Here is a 12105-nt window from a genome sequence, read left to right as displayed (position 1 = left end):
CTGTAGAGTGTGGGGGCAGAGAGCTGGCCTTTTCTAAGTGGGAGTCATCAGCTACCACTATGTTGTACCCCAAGCTCTCTTCTGGCCACTTGGTGGGAGGGTGCGTGGGCCGTGGGCCTGGATGGAGTGCTGTGGGCTATGGGATGTGGGTTGTGAGCTGAGTGCTGTGGGCCGTGGACTGAGTGCTATGGGTCGTGGGCTTGTGGGCAGAGTATGTGTGCCATGGACTGAGAGCCATGAGCTGTGGGCTGAGTGCCTTAGGCTATATGCGGTGAATGCCGTGGGCTCTGGGCTGAGTGTCGTGGGCTGTGGGCTGAGTGCCGTGGGCTGTGGGCTGAGTGCTATGGGCCACGGGCTGTGGGCTGAATGCCATGGGCTGTGAGCTGCGGGCTGAGCCATGGGCTATGGGCTGTGGGCCTAGTGCTGTGGGCCATGGCCTGAGTGCCATGGGCCGTGGGCTGAGTGCTATGGGCCATGGGCTGTGGGCTGAATGCTGTGGGCGATGGGCTGTGGGCTGGGCCATGGGGTGTGGGCCATGGGCCATAGGCTGAGTGCTGTGGGCTAAGTGCCATGGGCTGTGGGCCGAGTGCCATGAGCTGTGGGCCGAGTGCCGTGAGCTGTGGGCCGAGTGCTGTGAGCTGTGGGCCGAGTGCCGTGGGCTGTGGGCCAAGTTCCGTGGGCCATCATGGGCTGAGTGCTGTGGGCTGTGGGCCGAGTGCCGTGGGCCATGGGCTGAGGGCTGTGGGCTGAGTGCCGTGGGCCATGGGCTGAGTGCCGTGGGCCGTGGGCTGAGTGCCTATCTCTCTGTGCCTCCAGCCAGCCCCCAGCCTCCCCCAGCACGCAGGAAGCCATTCAGGGAATGCTGTCCATGGCCAACCTGCAGGCCTCTGACTCCTGCCTGCAGACCACGTGGGGCGCCGGCCAGGCCAAGGGCAGCTCACTGGTGGCCCACGGTGCCCGGAAGAACGGGGGTGGCGGCAAGAGTGCAGGCAAGCGGCTGCTGAAGCGGGCAGCCAAGAATAGCGTGGACCTGGACGATTATGAAGAGGAGCAAGACCACCTAGACGCCTGCTTCAAGGACTCGGACTACGGTGAGCCCTGTGGGGTTGCGGGCGGGCTCTGGCCTGCCCCCTGGGGCCTCTCCACGGTGCCGCTGGGGCTCGTCCTTGTGCCGACCCCTGGCCGTTCTTTAGGACATGGAGAAGTCGGCCTGAGGAAGCATGTAACTCAGTGGAGGGCGTGCCGTAGTCACTACCCGGAAGGAAATCCACCCCGGCCCCGGCCCCGGGTCTCCCTGTCCGCGTGCATTGGGTCCTGGGTGCAGGCGGTCCTTCATGGGCTCTTCAAGGCCCCACACGTGCCCATGTCCACTGCCGGTAGACGCCTGGTGGCTTCCTCCTCTTGGCCACTGTGGACACTGCTGCTGTGAATGCGGGTACAGGGGTCATTGTGTGCCCATGGCCGTGGTGCCCCCGGGCAGGGACCTGGGAGGGTGCGTGCTGGGTTGAGGGTCCATTCCCATGTTGCCTTCTGAGGACCAGCCCAGCCATCCCCCACGTGACCATATACTCACAGACACGTTGAGACCCCATCTGCCCTGCGTGTCTCTGTGTGGATAGCAACACCGAGGCCCAGAGTGGGCCACATCTGAGGGGGGGCAGAGCAGGGACCCTGAGGGGCATGACCCCTCACGCCCCACCCCAGTCCTCCGGGCCCCGCACATGCAGGGCTCAGGAATGCGCACCTGCCTGTGTGTTCGGCCTGCCCCTCAGGGATGTGTAGGGTGCCCCCGCGCCAGAGATATGCTGGCCCCGGTGGTGCAGGGTCTGCCTTTGGTGTGGTCCTGATGCCCTGCGCTCACACTCCTGCCCCTGGAGCGCCCTCTTAAGGAGAGGCTGGCCCGGCCCCAGCTGGTGGACAGACAGCAGGGAGCCTCTTTTCTAGCCTCCTGTGGGGCGGGGGGGGGGGGGGGGGGGCAGGCCCTGGGTGCGAGGACACAGCTATAGTGGAGGACGCAGTCGCCCAGGGCTCCTGGATGGGGCTCCGTCATCGGACACTCGCTGGGACAGCGGCCTCCGATGGACTTGGGATGTTTTCTTCTCTGACAGCTGCAGAGAAGGAAGCACAGTGGACACTGCAGCCAGGCTGGGGCGGGACCTGCGGGGGCTGCCAGGGCCTCTTGTCTGACCAGTCCCTGCCCTCCCTGGGGCTGCCTGTGCCTGTGCGTGTGGTCTACCTGAAGCCCCCATGCCCGGTGGCACTGCCGGCTCAGGCCTTTCTCCCCCCGTCCCCCTAGTTTACCCCTCCCTGGAGTCTGACGAGGACAGTCCGGTCTTCAAGTCCCGGTCCAAGCGGAGGAAAGGCTCTGACGATGCTCCCTACAGTCCCACAGGTAGTGCCGGGGGCTGGGCAGCGCATCCCCTGCCCATCCCTCTGGCTTGAGAGCTGCGAGCCCCCTGGCACTGTGAGGGGCGCTGGTGGGGCTGGCCGCCTGCGGGGCCTGACCGGGGCTCTGAGGAGGCCAGCCCTTCACCTAGTTCGTCCCGTCTTTGCACCTGGCTGGGTCATGGCAGCCTGTGGGGTGGAGGTCTGGTCCACTGTCTGTGTGACCCCCTGCCTGCTCTCCCGTCTCGCTGGCATGGGGGCCCTTCCCACGGGGGCTCATGTTGACCCTCCCCGTGACTCAGGGACAGACTGGGGCAGGGTCAAGGAGGCTGGGGGGTGTTTCAGGGGATGGGTGGCCGCTCCAGGCAGGGTGGTGGTCTCTCCTACAGCGAGGGTCGGCCCGTCGGTGCCAAGGCAGGACAGGCCTGTGCGTGAGGGCACCAGAGTAGCCTCCATCGAGACCGGGCTGGCAGCTGCCGCCGCCAAGCTGTCCCAGCAGGTGAGGAGGGGCCCTGCCTGGACTCAGGCTCCCCGGATGCCTCTGCTCCTTCCGGCCCTATGGCCAGCCCGCCCAGTCTGGGAGCTGTCACAGGGTTGGGGACGTCTGAGTACTGCTGAGCCCTGGCAGTGGGCAGCTGGGGAGGTGGGAGCGGTCAGTGGGTCCCCCGGCAGCTCTGAGGCTGTTGAGGGTGTGAGGGGATGAGGGGCAGAGAACACGTCCCCTCGTGCAGGGGGCATGCTGGTCTGCACACAGGCCCCGGCGCTTCTCTGGGGTTTGCGGTGAGTGGGCGTGGGCCTATCCCTTTTTGCCACTGGGGACCAGCTCTTTGGCGTCTGAAGTTGGCTCCTATGCTTCCTTCAAAGGAGGAGCAGAAGAGCAGGAAGAAAAAGAACACCAAAAGGAAGCCAGCTCCCAACACCCCCTCCCCCTCGGCCTCGGCCTCCACCACGTCGGCCTCCACCACGTCAGCCTCCACCACGTCGGCCTCCACCACCCCGGCCTCCACCACCCCGGCTTCCACCACCCCGGCCTCCACCAGCACGGCCAGCAGCCAGGCCTCACAGGAAGGCAGCTCGCCCGAGCCCCCGCCCGAGGCGCACAGCAGCAGCCTGGCGGATCACGAGTACACCGCAGCCGGAGCCTTCTCAGGGGCCCAGGCTGGCCGTGCCTCCCAGCCCATGGCCCCGGGGGTCTTCCTCACACAGAGGCGGCCCTCTGCGTCCTCCCCCAACAACACCGCTGCCAAAGGTACCGCGCCCACACGCCCTGAGCAGCCCTGCTCTCGGTCAGCACTGCAGGGGCCGCGGCCTGCTCTGTCCCACCGTGGCCCTGGGTCTGTAGCCACGTGCTTGGCCCGTGTGGGGAAGAAACAGTCCCTCCCAAGACCCAAGAGCTACGGTCCCTCATGGGGCAGAGGCCGGGCTGGTGGCCTTGGCGCTGGAGCCTGGCTTGGAGTTGGGGTGCGGTTAGCTGTTTGCTGAGGGTTCTCTGGGTGGGGCGTGAGGGGATCCAGGCTCCCCTACGCGATTTGGCGGTGGGACTGCCGACTAGGTCCCTTGGATCCTCACTCTCCCCAGGCCCCTGATCTGCCTGCATCCTGGCCATAAGACCCAGCTGGCCACGGACACGAGGAGTGTGGCTCCTGCTGCCAGGTGGGAGGATGGGCCTCACTCTGGAGTGATGCTGTCCCCTGTCCCTGTCAGCACAGCCTCAGGCAGGGCACTCTGCCGGCCACTGGTGGTTCTGCAGGGTCTGGAGTGGCCGGGGCTCAGGTCTCGGAGGTCCATCTTCCGGAGACAACGGGGGTCTAGTAGGGGCTCCTCTGGTCTCTCGCTCACCTGGCATTTTCCCATCTCCTTCCCTGCCTGCAGGAAAACGTACAAAGAAGGGCATGGCCACCGCCAAGCAGAGGCTTGGGAAAATTTTGAAAATTCATCGGAACGGAAAACTGCTCCTTTAAAGTTTGGAAAGCCAGGATCCTTCCGCTCCGCTCAGGACCCCCGGAGCCCCGCTAGAACATCAGTCCCCAGGAGGGTGGCCGCGCTGCCTCACCCCGGGGAGGGCCTGGCCCCCTCCCGGCCACCACTCCCCCCATACAAGCATCTGTTGCTTCAGCAGGCGGAGCTCACCGATGTGGACAGACATCCTTTCTCAAGTTGCTTAGAGTGACCAGTTCCCGAAACTCAGCCCTGACCGTTTGAGGACCATTCCAGTTTCAGGAGAGCCTCCGGGCACCCCTGACTGTGGGTGTGATCTCAGGGCTTCTGCAGCTTTGCTGGGAGCACGAGTCCTTTGAGGAAGGAGGAGTGAGCCAAAGCTCACCAGGCCCAGAGTCTGAGCTGGCCACAGGCTGGTAGCCTCCAGAGGCTTAAAAAAGGCAAAGAACACTAGAGAGGAAGAGGAGGAGAAAGTGGGGTCTTATGTGCCCCCCTACTCTTCCCGAGTGATTCTCAGACAGTCCAGAGAGCGTGCAGCCCGGCCAGGAGAGGGGCTTCTGTGCTCCCCGGCCGGTGGCCTGCGGGCCGGATGGTGGGTGTCATGCCCCGAATGGCCAGGGCCTTTCTTGGGATGCTGGGGCCGGCAGCAGGGTCAGTGTGTTAGTGGCTGGGGGCGCCGTGATGGGGTCCCCCTGGAAGGGTCAGGCCCAGCCACGACGTGGGGCCTAGGGGCCCCGGGCTAAGCCATGAGGGTGGGCCCCCGCTGCCCCACCGGCTACACTCCGAGAAGCACTTCTCAGCTGAGACACCCCGCCTGGCGGGGTGGATGGCGGCGGGGCGGCCCGAGGACGCGGGGCCCGGCACGTCTGTCTGTCATCTGTCCGTGTTTGGTGTCGAGTCCCTGAGTGGACCCTGGACCGAATGTCCGCCCGTCGACACAGAGGGGCTGGAGTTGTTTCTCAGGCAATCCTGTATTTTAATTTTAGATCTATCTCCTGAAGCATATTTTTCATAGAATGTAGCGTGTAAATAGCTTTTTCAATAACTTCTTTTTTATAAGAGTAAAAGTATCTTTAGGAATTTCTTTCTAGAGAGTCCGTCATTAACATTTATACGAGTTTTTTGCCGAGTATGATGAACACTTGGTTTTTGCCTTCCTTCTTTCTGTTTACTGTTCCTGTTGGTGTTACTTTTTTCTTTTAGGAACTAAGGTATTGCCTGAAAAACAAGTGGGTGTGTGTGGAGCCTTCTGTCTGTCTTTGCAGCAGCAGCCGTGCGCGAGACCCGCTCCAGACGCGACGGGAGAGGGCTCTTCGACTCGGACACCAGCTCTTTCTTTCCTTCTCGTTGGCGAAGGGGGTGGGGATGCAGTTATTTTACTTAGCACCTTGTGAAGTGTTTCTGTGTTTTGTGATGCTGTAATTTATTAATGTTTGTAGCTTTTTATATTTGTACATTTCTTATGAGCTTTGTTTATACGCCTGTCCCCGGGGGCCGTGTCCGTGAGGCCCGGCCCCGAGGCTGGCTGGCGAGCTCGCCGGGCGCTGGCTGCGCTCCCTGTGCTGTCCTGGCGTCCGCGAGGCTTCCTTTCCCGTCCTTGTTGAACATTTATATAATCTAACCCGGCCATCCAGCTGTTCTCTCTTTTATTTTTTAAAGTTTATTATTATTATTATTTGGCAACATGTACATTTCTAACAAAGTTTACCGTGGCTATTAAAGTGTTTTATTTCCCAATTCATATTACTCTTGTATCGAGTCCCTAAGGTCTAAGGCAGCTTAGATCAAAGTTTTAAAAGAGTAAAAATATTTCAGGTTTTGTACAGAACCCTGTCTGTGTCATTTCTGCTCATCGGCCAGCAGCGGCTCCCATGGTGGGGGTGGTGGGAGGGAGCCCCAGGGGCTGGGGGCGCAGGCCCAGACCAGGGATGCGTGGGCCAGCCATCCCCCTCAGAAAGCGTGCTCTGCCCTGCACCCCAAAGCTGCAGCTCCTGGCACCAGCCTGCAGGAGCCGCCAGAAGAGCCCGTGGGGACAGGCAGCCTTTAGAGGCCTGGCATCTATCCATCTGGAGCCTCCAGAGGCACAGCTGAGAGCATGGGGGTGGGGGGCAGGGCAGAATTCATTATGTACCATGTGTTACGAAATAACAGAACTGTAGCACCTGGTGCCCTCCTCGCCTCTTCTGTCTGAGCTTTGGTTCCCTCCATCCTGCTGGGTGTCCAGGCAGACATCCTCTATCCCACACTGTGGTTGAGCACCTCCAGGACCTCAAGGGAGCTCAGGGTGGGTCAGGGTTGGGCTCCAGGCATCCATCCTCCTTTCTGGAAGGGGCTACCCCTCTGTTGGACATCTCAGACATCTCTGGGCCCTTGGACGTGGCATTCTCCCCAAATACCTGACCCTGCAGTTCCCTCTGCCGGATCCCACATGAAGTGGCGGCCTCTGCACACTCCCCGCCTGGCCGCTCATCCTGCTTGCAGCTGCCTCATCCCGGCCCATTTGTGCGGCTATTAGGACTGGACCTTCAAAGGTCGTTTGGGATCTGGGCTCTGAGGCCCAGGGCCCAGGGAGAGGCTCCCAGGGGCCACCCAGCATCCTCTGTGCCCCAGGCCCCATCCCAGGCTGCCCTTGGGGAACCCTGTTGCTGAGTGCCCGGGCTTTGCCCTCTGCCCTCACCAGGGCCCCGGCTGCCTGTGTGAGGTCCCCACAAGTTTCCCTGGCTGGGTGTGTCTGAGTACAGACCCTGGGCCTGCATCTCTGGGTGTGCCTGTGCGGGGACAGCGGGGGCTGGGTGCTGCTCTGGCCTCCCGGGGTCTTCTCCCTTCTCTGTAGGTGGCTGATAGCCCCAGACAATAAACTGGGAGGGGGGTACCCAGCGAGTGCCCAGCACAGCCTGCAGACCTGCTCCTCACCCAACAGCCGACCCTCCTAGCAGGCAGGCTGGGGGGCCTGGCCAGCCCGTCCACAGGGCCCAGGGACCCCGCTTAGTCCGTTCGTACAGAGGGCCTGGCTCTCTGGCCACCAGGCCTCCTTCCAGATTTCACCACTGGCTTCCGGGGCTTTCTGACGCGGGCGCACACGCGCAGGCCACAGCGGCTGGAGGTCAGAGATCCCACCCCCAGAGCCGTGGCTCGGACACGGCAGGTGCGTGCGTGCGCGGGCAGGTGCGTGCGTGCGGGTCACCGCGAGGTTGGGCGGGTCCTCTCGCTCCTCTAGAGCCTCGCGTGCGGCCGAGCTCACCGACGTTCTGACGCGAGGCCCCGGCCCGCCATTTCCCAGCCGCCTGGCGGAAGCGCGGCCGGCACAAGCGGAACACGGGCCCGGGGAGCCCCCTGCCTCGAGCAGGACCGTCCTGGATAGAGCCGCCTGGCTGCCGTGGCCTTCGCAAGGGCAAACACGAAGTTGCACGCCAGCCGTCCGAGCCGTCGGAGGTGTTTGCTGCTGCAGTGGGCCTGGTCCGTCCGGCGGCACAGGGGCCGTGTCGCGCGCCCCGTGCCTCCGGTAAATACGCACACTGCTCCCCAACTCGGCTTTCAGAGTTCAGCTGCACTCCGTGGGCGCAAACACCTGCTGTGTGCCCGGCGCTGTGCTGAGAACCTTCTGGAGCCGTCACCGAGGCCCACAAGAAGCCCATTTTACTGAGGAAGTCACCGAGCTCAGAGGAGGGGCCCGCTGCCCCGCCTGGAGGAGAGCCCAGGTCTTGTCAGCGCCCGGACCTGCTCACCCACCAGGTAAGAAAGGGCTTCTGAGAGGTTTTCTGGAGCGCCTGCGGCGGAGGGTGGGGGTACGAAAATGTCGTTAGCAACAGGAGCAAAGGCCCCAAGGCAGGAGACGTTCCTGTGGGACTCCCGCCCTCACCCAGGGCTCCTCTCCCCTGGGAGTCGTGTCCGTGCAGGCGGGACCTCAGCACTGGGGGCAACCTAGTCTGCTTTGCACCACTGCCTCCCTGGGTGCCTGGAGCCTGGGGAGGAGCCAGTCCCAAAATGAGCAAGAAAGAAGGGTCCCCCTTGGTGCCTTGGGGAAATACCGAGAGTGACCACGAGGGGGCAGGGGAGGGCCGGGAACCAGCCTCCGCGGGCGATGGATGCGAGAGCTCGGTTAGCTCTGGTGTGCGAGGGGCAGGGGGTGGCGTTGGCGCTGGGGCTCCTGGCCTAGGGGACAGCCCCCGCTCCAGAGAAGTGAGTGGTCAGCGCGCTGCAGTGCAGGCAAGGGGGGAAGCACGGTCCCGTCGGCGTCGTCCTAAACTGCGTAAGCGGCCAGTGCGCCAGGGCCTGTGCCAGCACCAGCCATGTATTGGTGGGCTCACACTTGCAACTGTCCTCTATGGAAGGTCCTAGCACTGTCTTTATCTTACGGTGGGGAAACTGAGGCACGCAGTCTCGCAGCTGGTGGAGCTGGGATTCAGTTCTAGGCAGGACAGTTCCTGGGTCCTGGGGGAGGAGCTGTGCCAGGGCAGAGAGAAGGGGGCTGCTGTGCGAAGGCCCTGAGGTTGGGGCAAGGTGGGGTGCCATCTGATGACGGCTGGAGCAGGGGGCCTCAAAGTTGGGCAAGGCAGCACGGCCAGGCCGTGCTGTGGCACCTGGAGCTTGTAAAGGGTACTGGTGCCATCCCCTCGCTTGGCTTTCCCCTCCACCATGAGGGTCTCTGGTTCTGAAGGCTACACAAGGATCTTCAAGCCTGCCTCCCCCTCTGGGCCCCACCCATCCCACTCTGCACAGCCCTGACTAAAGAGCCCTCTTTACAGATAGGGAGACTGAGGCGGATCCTTTGCAGGAAGTCTCTGTCCTCCTTAGGTGTACAAAGGAGTATCAAGAGGGCAACCTGTCCAGGGTTTAAAAAAGGATGCTACTGGCATAAAAATCCAGGCAGGTTCCCAGTCCTGTGAAAGCAAGTCTGCGTGACAATACTTCCCAGTGATAACAGTGGTGTAAGATTCCTATCAAATACCATACTGCCAGTGTGGCTGCCTTTCCTGAGCACCTACTGGGCTGGGCAGAGTGCTTCAAGCTTTCCCACTGCTAATCGCTTACCACTGTGCCTCTGCCTCAGCATATTGATGGGAGGCTTGGACTGTGGGGCTGAGAGATGGCCTTTGAGCAGAGGACCTGAGGTATGTGTTGGGTTTGCAGGAACAGCTTGTGCAGAGACCCTGGGGCAGGAGTGATCTTCCTAAAGGATAATGGGGCACAGTGTAGGTGGAGAGCTTGGTAGGACCAGGGTTCCTACAAGGTCTTGTCCCTTCCAGAACTTGGCCCAAAATGCTTGCCTTGATGAGTGGCAATATCACTGGCTTGAGGAGCCGTCAGGGGGCACCCTGTGCCTGGCTGTGGGACCTCAGGGAGGGCCTCAGCTCCCTCCCCACACAGAGGGGCCACTGGCCTCCCACCCCAAGGGCCTGTTGGCCATGTGATCTTGGCCAGTCACTTCCTGTCTCTGTGCCTCTTCCTTCCACTGACCGCGAGCAGAGGGACAGAGGAGGGGCGGCAGCTGGAGCTGAGTGGGAGTGTGTCCCCACTGGCCTGCCCTCCATCCTCGCTGCCACAGCCTGCCGCAGAGTGCCCACGTTGGGGTCCGATTCCAGCGGGATGCAGGTGGCCTTACATGGCCTGGCATGGCGCAGCGGCCTGTGTTTGCGGTGTCAATGCCCAGTTAGACTCGCATCCGCCCCACAGTCTCCTCCTTCTCTGAGTGGATCCTTACTTTTCACATCCCCAGAGCCTGGTGGACAGAGGGACCTGGGTGGGGTGGCCGGGCTGTCGGGCAGCCTGACAAATGGCCTCCCCCCTGGGCCGCTGGCCTGCCTTTCCCAGGCCAAGTCCCGCCGGCCGCCTCATCCAAACATCCCTGGGGATGCCACCTCGGCAGAAAAATGATGCTGTTCCATTAACATCTGACACGGATTTGCAGGCCCCAAACAGACGAGCATGCACGTAAACACCCGGCTCAGAGAGGGATCCTTGTAATTAATCGTCCGCCTGAGCGCCCGCCGGCCTCCCCCCAGCTCCAGCCAGGGTTATTTCAAGATTGCAGTCCCTCCTGGCCCCCCGCAAACTGCATTTCCCAAACAGCGGATGTGCCTGCTTGTAGGAAGGAGGGGGAGGATCCTGGTTCTGTGGGCCTCGACTTCCTCCCTGTGAAATGGACCCTCCTCCAGGCGGGCCACGTCCACGCAGCTACTCCAAGCCCCTGCTCCTTGTCCTTTGGATCCTGGGGGTCCTTCTCATCTGTTCTTCTCCCTGCACTCCTGGACTGGGTCAGCTCTGGCTCTGTCAGACCACAGCACCTGCTGGCTCCCTCAGCTGTCCCAGAAGTCCCCACATTGGCCCCCCTTAGCCCTCCCTGGGACCCCCTATACCAGCCACCCTCAGCTTTCCCCAGGAACCCTACCATACCAGCCCTGGCTCCCTGGGACCCCCCTCCCAACTACCTGCCCTTGAGCCCCCCCCCAGGAGCCCTCCCCCCACACCAGACCTACCTCCCTGGGACCCCCTACCAGCAGCCCTCCGGCCCCCCAGGACCCTCCCCCACACTGGCCCTGCCTTGTCTCTGTCTCTGATTTCCTTTCTTCTGATTTCCACATTCAGCCTCATACATTGCCTTCTCTGGTTGCTGTCCAGCTCAGTAACCTTCTGTGGCTCCCCACTAAGTGCCTGTGGGGTTCCCCACATCTCTCCATCCTCTCAGGGCATCTGCTGGATGATCAAAGTGGTCCTGTCCCAGCCCATGTCCCTCCTGAGGACAGTCTCCAACCCCACCCTCTGCTGGGCGCTGGGGCTGAGTGGCTGCCAGGCTGTGGGAGAGCCAGGTGGGCTGAAAAACCAGGCACCTGGGAGGAGAGAGAGATGGGAAAGTGGGGAGGGGGGTTGTGAGGAAGGGGGCTCTAGGTAGATGGATGTATGGTGCTGGGGACGGGGCTGCGCTGTGTAGACAGGCCGGTGGCAGGAGAGGAGGGGGCTGTGTTGAGCTCTCCCCTGCAGGGTGGATTAGGACAGAACAGAGGGTGGCCCTTCTGGGACCTTGGGTTATCACTGCTTCCTCCTGTGAGGCCGCTGTGATTCATGGCTGGGGGGCTGAAGGGCAGGCTGTCAGGGGCATGGCTAGGTCGGCAGGGAGAGATGCCAGTCACTTCTTCTGTAATGAGTTGGGCTGACCTGTCCAGGCAGGCTTAGGGCCCCTGGAAGCCCAGATGGAAAAGTACAAGACTCTAGGTCCTAATGTCTTAGTCCCTGAGCCCATTCCAGACCAGTGCCCTCAGTCCTTCATACTCCTGAAGCTCATGCCCTCCTAGATGCTCTGTCTCACACCCAAAACTCAGCTGGTCTCAAATAACAGGGACCTGTTTTCCTGGGTGGCTGTGGGGAGCCTGAGCTCTGGGGCTTAGGACATGGACCAGGCCCAAGAGAAGTGAGCAAGCACCTCTGGGGCTGGTAGCATTGTCCCTCTTTCCTTCTGCCTACAGACTAGTAGATGACTGAGATGTGACACCAGTGACTCAGTGGCGTATCTAAACTGTCATGCAGGCTTATGGGGGAGAGAGATCGCGCCCCACTGAGAAGTTCTTTGGGATTCTAGGCAATGGGAGTATTGCCATTTGAGCAGGTTGGTGCAGGGACAGATGTCTGTGTTGGAAGCTCCTTCTGGAAGCAGATGTGGAGAACAGACAGGGCTGGGAGGAAGCAGAAGGTCCAGGATGAAGGGAGATGGCCATAAGGCCTGAGCTGAGGCCAAGACTATGTTCATCAGGAGAACAGGACTGGTTAGAAGACTACTTAGCCTGCCCA

General features: G+C 62.0%; 1 protein-coding gene across 3 annotated transcripts in view; it reads left to right on the top strand.

Annotated features, from left to right (window-relative positions):
• PHF2 (PHD finger protein 2) overlaps nt 1-6151 on the top strand; it is a 69028-nt gene extending 62877 nt beyond the window's left edge. For all 3 annotated transcript variants that reach the window (XM_032866437.1, XM_032866435.1, XM_032866436.1), the window contains 5 exons: nt 817-1091; nt 2297-2392; nt 2775-2884; nt 3250-3634; nt 4258-6151. In XM_032866437.1, the coding sequence (XP_032722328.1) occupies nt 817-1091; nt 2297-2392; nt 2775-2884; nt 3250-3634; nt 4258-4346 (955 nt within the window). In that variant the 3' untranslated portion in view covers nt 4347-6151. The remainder of the gene's footprint in view (nt 1-816; nt 1092-2296; nt 2393-2774; nt 2885-3249; nt 3635-4257) is intronic.
• The last annotated feature ends 5954 nt before the right edge of the window (nt 6152-12105 follow it).

This window comes from Lontra canadensis, unplaced genomic scaffold (assembly GCF_010015895.1).
Source record: "Lontra canadensis isolate GAN:19392208 unplaced genomic scaffold, GSC_riverotter_1.0 scaffold31, whole genome shotgun sequence".
In the NCBI taxonomy this organism is placed as follows: Eukaryota; Metazoa; Chordata; class Mammalia; order Carnivora; family Mustelidae; genus Lontra; species Lontra canadensis.
The sequence above is the reverse complement of the archived record's forward strand: the minus strand, read 5'-3'. Positions and strand labels throughout refer to the sequence as shown.